At 41.2% G+C, this 13,016-nt stretch overlaps 1 protein-coding gene across 4 annotated transcripts in view; it reads right to left on the reverse strand.

The window, feature by feature from the left end:
• Nucleotides 1–1,667: 1,667 nt before the first annotated feature.
• The window catches only part of sobpa (sine oculis binding protein homolog (Drosophila) a), a 64,584-nt gene continuing 53,235 nt past the window's right edge, over nt 1,668–13,016 (reverse strand). For all 4 annotated transcript variants that reach the window (XM_052085700.1, XM_052085698.1, XM_052085699.1 and 1 more), the window contains 2 exons: nt 6,440–8,462; nt 1,668–5,932 (listed from right to left, as the gene is read on the reverse strand). In XM_052085700.1, coding sequence (XP_051941660.1) covers nt 6,441–8,462 — 2,022 coding nt within the window. In that variant the 3' untranslated portion in view covers nt 1,668–5,932; nt 6,440. The remainder of the gene's footprint in view (nt 5,933–6,439; nt 8,463–13,016) is intronic.

Genomic DNA, 13,016 nt, shown 5'->3' on the forward strand with positions numbered 1-13,016 from the left:
AAATAAATCAAGTATAGGGAGCTGTAGTTGAATAAGATAAGATAACCTTTATTTGTCCCACATTGGGGAAATTTGCAGTATACAGCAAAATGGGAGGGGGTATATCTATATACAGTACTATATATATACATTTATATAAGAATATACAGTACATCTTTATTTATGTAGCGCTTTTACAACAAAGAACTTTCCAGATCATTTAGCATGAAATAGCAATTGTACAAAACAACACCAAACATGAAACATCGACAATAAAATCGTAAGAACTGTTCCTACGTACGCCTTTTTGTTGTTAGAAGCGGTTGTAGATGAAAAAGGAGAGGAACCGTCTTTCACGATTGGTTCAGAGACGTCACGATTACAGCGTGCGTGACGTCATGCGTATGTTTCACAACGGGGATTTCTTCCCCAAGTTTCCAAATACTGTACGTCAAATTCTATGCTTTTTGTGACTAGGCTCCACGTACCTACATTATGTTGCAAACTGCTAGTGACACTGTGACTCACAATTGCGAAGTAAGTACACGTCTTAGATCAAGGTGTTAGGATGTGAATATGTGGAGTATTTTTAATATCACTTCCAAATGAACGGCGAAATTTCTTGGCAGATAGATCTGACGCCTTTCTTAAGTTTGTCCATAGTTAGAGAATAGAATGTTGTGTAATAAAGACCAAAACATTGAACAGATATATATTTTTTAGGCTTATCATACCTTTTGCGGATGCCCTTCATAATGACACATTACGTTATTTATTTTATTTTTTAACGACCATGGCTTGTATCATTTACACATAAGCAGAGTTTAACATGAATGAAGTCTGTTTGAACATCTGGTTTCCTTTTTCAATTTAGCCCAGCAATATCATTTGTACTTTCAGAAGACAGAGGGCGGCGCTACAACACAGCTAAACCGTTTTTTTCGATGCGGCACCATGACCTTGAATCAAGGACCAACCCGTCTCCCCGCCCCTCCCCGCACACTCCTACACTCTTTACAAGTTAACGTTTATATTCAGTTTAACCCTGGAGAACCCACGGGGTCAAATTTGGCCCCTATAAATTCTGCTACTCAAATGCGCCCCTTATAGCTTTGCTGCTGTTAATTGGGAATTTCTCCATTGCGAGACTAATAAAGGTTTTCTTAACTTAAATCCCAAAGGGTCAAATTTGGCCCTAATCCTAAATTAGGATTCAAGCATTAAATATTTGAAAAAACATCTATTTTGGTGTTCATATGTAGCAGTCATTTAATGTAAAATTAATCATTTTCTGAAGAAGAAAGGGGTTCTTGAAATTCTTGAATTTATTAATTTCTGGACAAATAAACGTTTATATTTTGGTTTTATTGATATCTGATTATATATTCAGTTCTGGGTCCCAAGGACAAAATGTTCAAATTTCGGGAATGTATCTAAACCCTTTGTTGCGAGGATTTTTTTTCAATAAAATATTCAGTTTTGATATCACTACTGTATGTCAAAAGGTCATGGTTAGCGATAAAGGGTGAACCTCTGCTATTGTGCACTGTTCTGTTGCACCTTGCAAAAATATAATACAGTATATCAAAGATGGAAACGAGGGCAATGTTATCTGCTCACATGGTCATGTTCTAATGTCCCTAACTGTGCCGGTAGATTGTGTATAGACATGATCAATCTGAAACAGGTGTGTGTGCCTCTTATTTATTTTTCATAAGCAGTTCATTAACAAATACTCATGTTACAACACAAAAAAAGTTACTTTCAAAGTAACTTCGGCCACATCATAAAAAGATCTCATACTGTTGTATGCACCATTTTAATAATTACAAAAGATTTTCATTGCTCTCCAAACATTCACATTGAAACTGAAGGTTTAGATCAAACCTTCTTCATTTTTTTTTTGTTATTTGTAAATGCAAACCAGGTCAACAATAAATAATAATCGAAAATGTACACATAAAGGTTGACTTGTCACCACTAGGTAATCCAGATGATTTGTAACAAGGATGTTTGGGTCGAGAGCAAACGTAGGACAATTCATACAGGTTACAGAAAAAAACATGATCATCTATACAATGACACAAGAGAACAAAGTTGTTGTTTCTTGTCAATTTCCTTTAGTACAAAGAAAGAGTGAGAGTCCTCTGCAGAGTGTGAGTATCATTGTCTTAATTGTAGCGATTATTCAAGCAAGAGATAAGGCAACTTCTCTGTTGTTTTTGATGAAACAGTTTACGTTTTTGATTTCTTGTCTTTTTTAGGGTTGGTTGTCATTGCATAATTCATAGCGATGGGCCCAGCCTGCAGTTTAGCATCTAAACTCCTTGATATTTTTTTTTTGTTTGTCATCACAAACAACAATGATTCAGTGAAGCGGCATTTCAATGTCATAATGACACTTCAATATTGTCAGCATCTTAGCTTTTACAATGGCACCACAACATTGTGCAAATAAACATCAGGCTAACTATAAATTGTGTTCTTTGGGGGGCGGGGGGAGCATGCATGCTTGTGTTTTTATAAGTTAAAAAGGAGGAACAGTAGATAGACTATTTGACTACAGGTTGTGATTTAACCCACAGGAACGTAAAATTACATGACACGTGATGGGGCAAAGATGAACTGCAATGTCAACAATCCTATTTTTTCAGAGTACATTTTTGGATGTGTAAGTCCATATTTGAAATATTTACCTCTCTCACTTCCCGATTGAAAATAAGTTGAGCTGCGACTTCTTAGCACATTGATTGGAACTTTAGAGGGCATGACATAATTATAATTTTGAGTAAAAAGATTGTTCACCATTTGGACACAGTCATATTCCCGCGAGAGTGTAATGTATGCTCAGCAAAACGAGTTGATAATACAGTTAAACCTCCAAGGTTGAACACACCTTAAGGTGTATAGTTATGAAATTCGGGGGAAAATATATCTCTAAAGTAGCACAAATTTCCAAAGAAGTTGAATGGCCGGCATGCACTCGGGCAACACCTCAACAAATCTTGTGCAACTATAGCTCACTGAGCAGAAAATTCACAAGTGATTTTGGCTTTTCTTTGGCTTTTCTTCATGCCTTCACAAAAAGTTTAAAAGCAAACAGTAAATGTGATGACGACCATGAAACCGGAAATACATTATAAACTAACTGTCAAGTAGTGTTTGCGTGGCAATGAAAGCACTGTACACATATGGTACCTCTGTCCTGACATCTCAGCACAACATGTCAACATACTGCAAGTGAACAATTATCATTTATATATGTATATATTCACATATCATTGATCCAGTCCACTGATTAGCACGTTGGCCTCATAGTGCAGAGGTGCAGGGTTCGATTCCGGCTGGGGCCTTCCAGTGTTGCGTTTGCATGTTCTCCTCGTGCCTGCGTAGGTTTTCTCCGGGTACTCAGGTTTCCTCCCACATTCCAAAAACATGTGTGGGAGGTCAATGGAACACTTGAAATTGTCCCTAGGTGTGAGTGTGAGCCCGAATGGTTGTTCGTCAGTGTGTGCCCTGTGATTGGCTGGCAACCAGTTGAGAGTGTAGTCTGCCTTCCACCTGAACTCCCTACGACCCTGTTGTGTGTGTATGTATGTGACCGAGAGTGTAAAAAAGTGAAATGCAGTGCGCGTAATGTAAAATGTTAGTTTGAACAGTGCCCGGAGAGTTCATGAAAGTGTTATTACAGCAACAGTTTGACCTTGGTAATAATTTATAAAAGTCGATTTTGAATATTGCACGTATAAATCAATGGTGTCGAAAGGACTGTGTGTCAACCTTTGGAGGGTTCACATTATTAATCCAGACCACTGGCTGTTTTTTATATTTAATTTTAATTTTTTTTGCCTTATGTTTTGTGCATCTCATGTAGAGGGGAAATATTTTCCTCAGGGTGTCTTTATTGGAGAGGTCCATTCTGTGATTAAAGTAAATAGTGTATCATTCATCATTCCACCCAAATGATGACAGGACTAACATGGATCAATCTAAAATGCCATGTGGAACACCTTCACTATTTGATGTATGTCCTCTTGCTCTTGGAATGTCTCGCGGCCTTTCACTTTTAGCATACGCAGTACTCTATACATTGTTTTTGCTTCTGAAACTAGCGTACAAAAATGGTTTGAAACCTTAAGAGTCCCTTGCTGTAGGTGGCCCTCAAAACCACTGATTGACCGAGTTTGATACAAAACCAAATCATAATGGACAGTATGTTGAAATCATTTTCAAGCAGCAGTTATATAAATGGGCAAAATCAAATGTTTCATCTCTCTTATGATCAAGTTACAAATGATTATGAACACGGTGGTGTTTCATAGAAGACTGGAAAAGCACATGGTCGAAACAAGCTGATAAGAGCAGCTTCAGAACACTTTTTCACTGGCGTTGACACTGATTGGAGAGAAGTGAAAGGAAATGCTTCAAGTGACACCAAAACAAGGTCTTGGCAAGCAGCTACGTGAAGCTAAACGCATGACTAACAGGCAACAGATGATTGCAGGCTGCAATCTCCACTGCTGCTTCCACCCACCTCCCCCTCACCTCCCACACACAAAATGAAGTTTACGGCGTTTACTGTATGAGGATGCATACTAGTGCATATTGCAATTCCAGGAATAAGCAAGACCCACAAATGCTGGGCTCATTTGGGCATATATAAGCTTCAACATGACAAAAAGTAAAATGTAAGCTTATTAGTAATGTCACATGTAGCGGGCAATTAATTTTATGAGAAGTGCTTGCTATTTTGGCAATTCAGATTTATCAGTCTATTTTTTTCCAGTTTAGCAAGGTGCCAATGGCATATGATAATGCATTATTTCCTCCCCCAGGCGCAATGTTCCCTTGCAGTATAAGTCTAAACTCAATGCATGATCCTGGATGGTGCTGGTTCTTCAATTTGATGATAAACATACATTAACAAATAAATGCTTCTGGGGGGACAAAAGGCAACATGAGGCAAATATTTAAATTGGCTTGTGTGTGATTATTCTTGTTCATGACATTTTTGTTGTGTTTTGTTTTACTCAGCAAGTGCGAGGAGAATTATTCATGATAGCTGGCTTCTCTCAGGACTGTCTCAATTCTGAGCAAAAGTCTCAAAATGCCCCATGACAGTAACGACACTGCTAATGTATTATTTAAAAAAGAGCCTGCGGTGTAATTTCCCCATTACAGGCTGACATGCTTTCACAGCTCTCAAACAGCAGGGGTCTGTAGTAATTCACTGAATTCTGTGATGTTTCAAACAAAACAAATGAAAGGCAACCGATAAAAGCAGAGGTTGCACAACATCATGATGTTGTATTTGCTGAGTTAATAATCAGGTAAACTCATTCGTTAGCATGCAATCACAATGTTGTTGATGCTTGCGGCCACTCGCATCAAAATCAGAAAGCATAGTGTTGTGTTGCCAAGTGCACTTTTCTGGTTGTCATAATAAAGCCTAAGAGAGAGGGCAACAATTCTGTTTTTGGAAATGAGTGACGCTATAGTAACACACCGCAGCCATGATTTCATATGTCTTGTATGTCTCCAAATGAACCACAGTGCAGTGCTGTATAAAATAATGACCCCCTTCACAAACATCCCAAACAGCTTTGCACACAAACCATGGTGCACTCTACAGATAATAGACAATGGAGAGAACACCTGAATCAACAGGGACTATTGTTGAGTTTGTGTTCTTGGGCCCGTTGTGCATTGAGATTTGCTGTCAGGTGGTCCCATTGACAGCTTCCTCAAGACTTTCCATGATACCATCAGTTACATGGACCAAGAGAGTGCTGTCATCTTTTCTATGACATGCAGATTTTATTGACTTGAAGGAGTCAAAGGCGAGTTGCGATGCTGGTACACTGGATACTGGAGACTCACAAGGACACCTTTGTGAGTGTGTATGCAGTGGGGGTTCTGGCATGGATGGCACGACGGTCCTTGGAGTATCCATCTGTGTAACACAGTAGAAGGAGAAACAATCAATGGGCAAATAAATAAAGCGCTCCGACTTACTTCCAAGTCATGACAGTCAACACATTCCCATGAAGCCCCCCTATAGGATGCCTTGGGCCAAGATGTCAACTTCAAAAGAGGACTAGGAGAACTACAACTCCCAGACGACTGTTGGACATTCTCTTCTTCCGGCACACAGCCATGCAGTAAGATGAACATAATTACAATTAAAATCAACCACAAAGGCTTGTGTATTAACTTAATCGCCAAAGACACCAACAAATAATATTTTGGTTATAATTGTAGTTGATTTTCGTTAGTTTTGTAAACATAAAAAGTAATGTTAGTTTTTTTTTCAAAGCATTTGTTTTTATATTTTATTTTGTGCATGAAAATTAGTTTTGATACATAGCTGTGAATCAGCAAATAACATATAAATCTGAATAACTCCACACAAAAACAAGTGCCTCAGAAAAATAGTAGGAAGACACTATGGTTGACCAACCTTATTTGTTTTGATTGCGGATTCGCAGACACCTCCTCTTCATTGGGGGCTCCAGCTCAGGGCTCCCAGCAGCTGATAGTGGTGCACTGATGGAACAGGAAAGGATGGCTGTCTTCTCAGTGCCAGGCTTTGGCACAGGCTGGATAACCACACAACCCCCAGTTGATAGCAGTGGCAGGGTGTAAGCATGTTCACCCTCCTCCGAGTTGGAGTCAGGGTCTGGCTTACTTTCTCTGGCCTCTACCATCTGGTCTTGCATTGAGCCACGCTTACCAGATTCCCATTCTCTCATGGAACAATTGTTCTCTTTTAGGGCTTCCTGTTCCAACTCACCATTTGCTGGGTGCTCCCTTACGTTTTCCTCTGATGTCAAGCCATCTCCTGATCTGTCCAATTTTAAATTAGGAGTATGAAGTGAATGCCACGCTGTACCATTGACAATGACATTACATGAGACAGCAGGGTTGGTTTGAATATGTGGGAGAAGTTGGGGTTGGGTGCTTGGTGTGCTGGGAGCAGGTGATAGAGTAATGTCGGTTTCACTAGGAGCGATAAAAGAAGAGCTATTTTTCCTGGATGGTGAATTTGATGTTTCCAGTGTTTCCAAGGCGTTGGCTGCAAACAGCTCAGTATTACTGAGAGGTTGCTGTAATGCGGCCCTTTCCAGAAGATTGTGACATCCATTGACTTCCTGTTCAAGCCCAACATCCAATAAAGATCTTGACTCAACCTCTGCCTCTACTTTAACATGCACCTTAGGCAAAATCCTCTGAATGACGTTCTGTTGGCATGGTGTCTGGCTTATAGTTAGATCAATAACTCCTTCCAGCTGTCCAGTGTCAACAGTTGAGCATAAGTTTCTCATAGTATCCTCTTCCTTCACAGTCAAGTTCATCACTGACGACCAGTTTCGATCTGAGCATCCAGGAGAAAGACACTCGACACCATCAGGATCTTCTCTTTTTTTCCCTTTCTCGCCTCCTGATGATCCTGGAGACTTTGATAGCCCAGATGCTGAAACATCTGCAGACAAAGGTGCACTAGAGAGAGGGTCACCGTTTTCTGGTTGGGTGCTGGAATATTTTGGGTTGAAAGGGATTGGAATTGGAATAGGAATTGGGACTGGAAGGGGTACAATGACAGGATAAGGGACTAAAAGGGTTGGTGGTGGTACTAATGGAGCTAAGGATGGCATGCCATAATTCATCATTGATGGCAAAGGAATGGGTCCATTGGGCATAATGTTGACTGAGGGGAAAGGAGGGAATCCCGGCATGTGGAGACCAGGGTGGGGAGGCATGATGCCAGCATTGGGATTGGATGAGGGATGGACATGAGGGGAGATCATGGGTCTGTGCATGGGGCTAGAAGTAGGACCAAGAGTCCTGGGAGGAGGTGGGGGACCTATACCAGGGATGACAGGGTTTGACAGGGGACTGTTGGGTCCGCCTGGATGGACAGATGGACGAAGAAATGACGGACGGATCTGCTGCATCATTTGATGTTCCATAAAGAGAGGCAAAGGCATTGGCCCACGGGGAGTCATCACCATTGGAGGACTCCCTGAAGGAACCCCAACCGCTGGATGCAAAGTGGGTATGGGAGGGGGTGGGAGTGTCGGGCTCTCATGGGGTCGAGGTGTAGGGATCTTGGCAGAGGACGAAGAGGAGGATGGAGAACAAAGAACATCTGAAGACGATGTGACAGATGAAGTACAAGGAGCTGAAGAGTTGGGGGGGCCTCCAGGTGAGGGAGCTTTACGGCGAATGTCCGGTATTGGTGTACCCCAGGATTCAGGGGTGAGCAGCTGTACACCACCAATGCACTCTGCCTTACCCTCGCCTCCAACCCCATGTCCGGGGTTACAGAGAGCTCCAGGCAGTGCTGCTTGTGTTTCCTTATAAAAAATGTCCATCTTATATTGGTTCAGGCATTTGGCACTGCAGAACTGCAGCCGTCGTTCGCCAGCCCCAAAGTCGAGATACTCTTTAGTGTGGCGTATATGCTTGCACCAGTCACATACCTATGACACAAACACAAATTACACACACTATATCAGTCACCCTGCTTGAACAAGACTTTCTGAATTGAATTCGGTTACATTCTCCTTTGAAGTTCCATGTTAAGAAAAGACAGCTTCTAAGCCAAATGGAGACACACATTAAATAAAGGAAGCTTAAATTCCACAGAAAACATTTAACTTTGACGGAATAAATTTCATGATTTTGTACAGGAGTGATGCCAGGGATTTGTTCTCTTGCTTTTATACATACATTGTCCATGGTGTGTGCGTGTGTGTGTGTGTGTGTGTGTGTGTGTGTGTGTGTGTGTGTGTGTGTGTGTGTGTGCGCGCGTGTGCGTGTGTGTGCGTGTGTGTGCGTGTGTTCTGTATGTCTTTTGGAAAGGGTGGTCCCCGTAAGTGATGAACAAAAAAGTGGCGCCCAGAATACATAAAAACGTGTGTGTGTGTGTGTTTGTGTGTGTGTGTGTGAGAGCGCGCGCGTGCGTGCACGCACTGTATATCAAGATGAACATTAGACATGCACATCTTAACAATTTATCCTACACTGTGAGCATGAATGGTTGATCATCGATGAGGCTCCAGCATGCCTGTAACCCTAGTGAGGATAAATGGTTCGGAAAAGGACTAAATGAATGTATGCTTGTGGCCAACAAAACACACTCTAAAATAAGTACAGATTGCTCCTTGAGAAAACATCCTCAACCGAGAGAAAACATGATTGGCATGATTACCATACAGAACGTGATAGTGGATAGCAGAGGTGGGCATTCTGCCAGACTGACGGAAGGTCTGTCAGTCCGTCACTCTTCCCGTTCAGGACGACCCACGTGGGTGCAATCCGTCTCCCACTCAGTATTAGCCAGTCAAGAACGGAATTTCTACATCACACACAGGTACCGCATAGGCCAACATGCAGCCAGATAAAAATAAATAGATAAAAACTACAGAAACACATGCACAGCATGGTGATAGGTGAAATAAAATTAAAAAAAAATATGCAACACGTTATTGAGGTCTGTGAGACTGAAAGTTATACAACACTGTTATTTTATTTTTTGCGTATTTGGCTGTGTGTCGTGTACCCGGCACCTGCGTGTGACGTAGTACTGATGAGTCCGCTCTTGATATCGATTGGCTGTCGCTGACAATTCGGATGGACTCGGCTGGCCTGAAATACTGATGGAATCTCACTGACAAATTATAAGTGAAAGTAAATTTCTTCAAGTAAAATGTTTGCAATTTTAAATTTTAGAAACTGCATTGGTGCATTCACCTGACTTTTGTGCAGCATAACATTTGATATTTCTGTGTACATGCATGTGTATGTGAATAGCCAGAATGTAGGCTGGTGGTTCAAATCCGGACTCCGGTCTTCCTCTGTTTATTTTATAAAAATATGACTCAAGTAAAAGTCCATCCATCCATTTTCAGATCCGCTTTATCCTCGCATGTGTCGCGGGTTGTGCTGGAGCCTATCCCAGTTGTCTTCGGGCAGTTGGCGGGGGACACCCTGAACTGGTTGCCAGCCAATTGAAGGGCACACAGAGACTTGAATGTGAGCCTAGCTGTGGTCTGCCTCTTCTGACTCTTGTTTCTGCAAGACTTTATTTAGTCACCTTGAAAACCTTTCGTCTGTGTTGGGTTATGACTTCATTTGATTGGTGAAGTTGAGTCAGAGCTGACCGGCCGTTACATTGGATTGGTGATAAATGTCGCCGAATGTACGACAGTAAATGTAATATTTCTTCTTCACAAAAATGTTTGTAAAAATGAAATCTATGATGTATTAAAACTGCACTGACAAGTACACTACGGTATGTCCGAAAGGTCACTTAAGTCTAGGTTAACCGAGGACACAAAATTGTCCTTTGGTGTGTATGGGTGTTTGGTGTGGTTTGAATGGGTGTTTTGTGCCCTGCAATCGGCTGGCACCTTGACCAGGGTGTACCCGGTCTCTCGCCAAAGGTCAGGTGAGATAGGCTCCAGTATGCCTGCAACCCGAGCGAGGATATGCGGTATAGAAAACAGGTGAATGGATGAAACTGTGTGCTTCTCATCCATCCGTGCCGCCTGAACCTATCATCACTCAACAACAGGGCGATCATGAATGAGACATTGAGTTGAAACCAGAGGTGATTGCTTAAAAACTGCAAGGGAAGCTCAGCTTCCCCTAAAATGTCAAAAAGTAAGTGATCAAAAACATGTGTGTACATACAATTGTGTGTACATGTCATTGACTAAATATGCGCTACAACGCACTCAACTTTTGTTCCGAATCAGCTTCTTATTACTGGTTACTACGCGACTCTCTTCACATTAATTCCCGCAGCTTCACTGTGCTTTAAACTGTGTGGACGCTGAGCGTCTACAGCGCGGACGCTGGGCGTCTAGAGAGTTCAGTGTAGGTTGTCCCAATATATTGAAACGAGACGAGTCATTGGATAAATGCTGGTCTAGCGACAAATTAATCTTTTGTTTCTGGTGGGTTTTATTGTAGTTGCTGAAGTTGTTAAGTCCCTGGAAAAGACGCCTTGTTGGTATGACAGGGTCACAGATAATTTCCTTGAAAAGGAACGGAGAGTAGAATCCACGTATAAATAAACGGACACATTTTATGATGTAGGCTGAAATTGAGCTTCCCCTCCTTGACAGGCCAGCATCCGCCACTGGTTGAAACTGATCCCAACAGTCGAACGTCATGTGAGACATTAGCCAACCAATGGACCCTATTGCTCAGTCACGACAGTACTTTCATTTTGTATTCATATTACCATTTTTTTCTCATATCATATATCATATAACCATTTCCGTTTTCTCTCTCTTACTTTGTAATCAAACCTTTTACGATGACACATAACTAAAGCTGATTTTCAATTTCAGAAGGTTCTCAATGCTTCACTGACGTCGCACTGGAGTTAATTAAAAGTGTCTAAATTCTCAGTGCCTGTCCTTGTCCCTAACCCTTGAACAACCTGCTGCCCACTTTCATCGCTGTTATGCATCTTTTCAGAAACAAAGCAAGCACATTTTTCTTGGGGAAGAGAATCAATGTGACCCTGGTAGAGCAGATAGCTGTGGGCGAGCCCTAAACAGAGTGTTACTTGTTAGGCCACACACAGCTCACTCTGTCAGCTCTGGGGGGAGTGGCGGGTCCTTACTGGAGATAATTAAGGCATTAATCAGTTGTCAGACCTCTCAACGACAACCATCCATCAAACACATCCTTAAGATCCCTGGTACCGAATAATAATAAGCAGGCGGTGGAAAAACTATTTCAGCCCAGCAGCATTGCAACGTCGGTTTATCTGGCGCAGTCCTCGTTGGCAGTAGCTAAGAGAGAGAAACACACTCAATCTGTCTTCTGAATTGTAACAGAATTATCAATTGGTCAGAATTGAATGTGCTCCAGCCAAGTAAAAAAAAAAAAGAAAGCCCCTTTTATCAATGGATCCAGGCATTATTCTAATCTTTTGTTAGGTTGTTTAATGTAACAAAGAGAGAAACAAAATCGACATTATGAGTTACATGCTGTTATGGCAACGAGTAGGCATCAGGGTCATCCAAGATGTGTTTATCAAAAAACCCAAATGAACTTTTAGATTTTACTGAACATCATTTAAATGGGAATTTACTCAAAAAACATTTGATCACTGCTAACTTTGTGAAGATCAGAAATGCTGCAAAAAGCAGGAAGATTTGAGTCTCTTAAGATTTTACAAAAGTCACTGCCAATTTAACGCAATGAGTGATGGTTAAGTTGAATTAAAAAATAATAGTCATGTTTCTTTTTAACGGTAAGTCAAAGAAATTTCAATTATACATGTGCTAAAATGTTTTTCACCCAGAAATACAGATGGAGAGCACTTAACGACTGGACGCTGTGAGTCAAACTCCACTGCACATTACGCAAATGGAGTTGTGCTCTTCACATCCTGCACACAGATGTTTGCAGTTCAACTTAATTACGGTCATTTATTTCCACCACGGCCAAGGACCAGACATCAGTGGCCCAGTTTAACCATTTGCACGACAGCAATTATCATGCTTTTTGCCACTCGGTCACGTCAGCCAGACTTCACCTCTCTACCACTTGACCTCAAGACGAAAGCTAACGATTACATTAGTCCAGTCATCCGATGACAGTGAATTTAAAAGATTGGATGTGAGCATTTATTTTAGCAGCTATTTCTGTTAGCTATTTCACAAGTCAAATAGACCCTGGCCAACACGTAGATGAGGAGGTTTTGTGTAAAGGAATGTCAAGAAGACATTGTTGATATTAAGATTGTTGAGGAAGTGCGGGAAAACGAGAGAAAAGAGGAGCTCTCAGGGACTTAAAGGCTAAATAAAGATCCAATGACAGAGGATAAAGAGCTGCTGTATATTATCCTCTCTTGAGTTTCATGTTTAATCATTTATCATGTTCAGTGAACGCATTCATATTATTATTATTGTTATTATTATTATTATTATTATTATTATTATTATTATTATTGTTATTATTATCCATCCATCCATTTTGAGATCCGCTTTATCCTCACAAGGGTCGCGGGG

This window comes from Hippocampus zosterae, chromosome 14 (assembly GCF_025434085.1).
Source record: "Hippocampus zosterae strain Florida chromosome 14, ASM2543408v3, whole genome shotgun sequence".
Taxonomy (NCBI): Eukaryota; Metazoa; Chordata; class Actinopteri; order Syngnathiformes; family Syngnathidae; genus Hippocampus; species Hippocampus zosterae.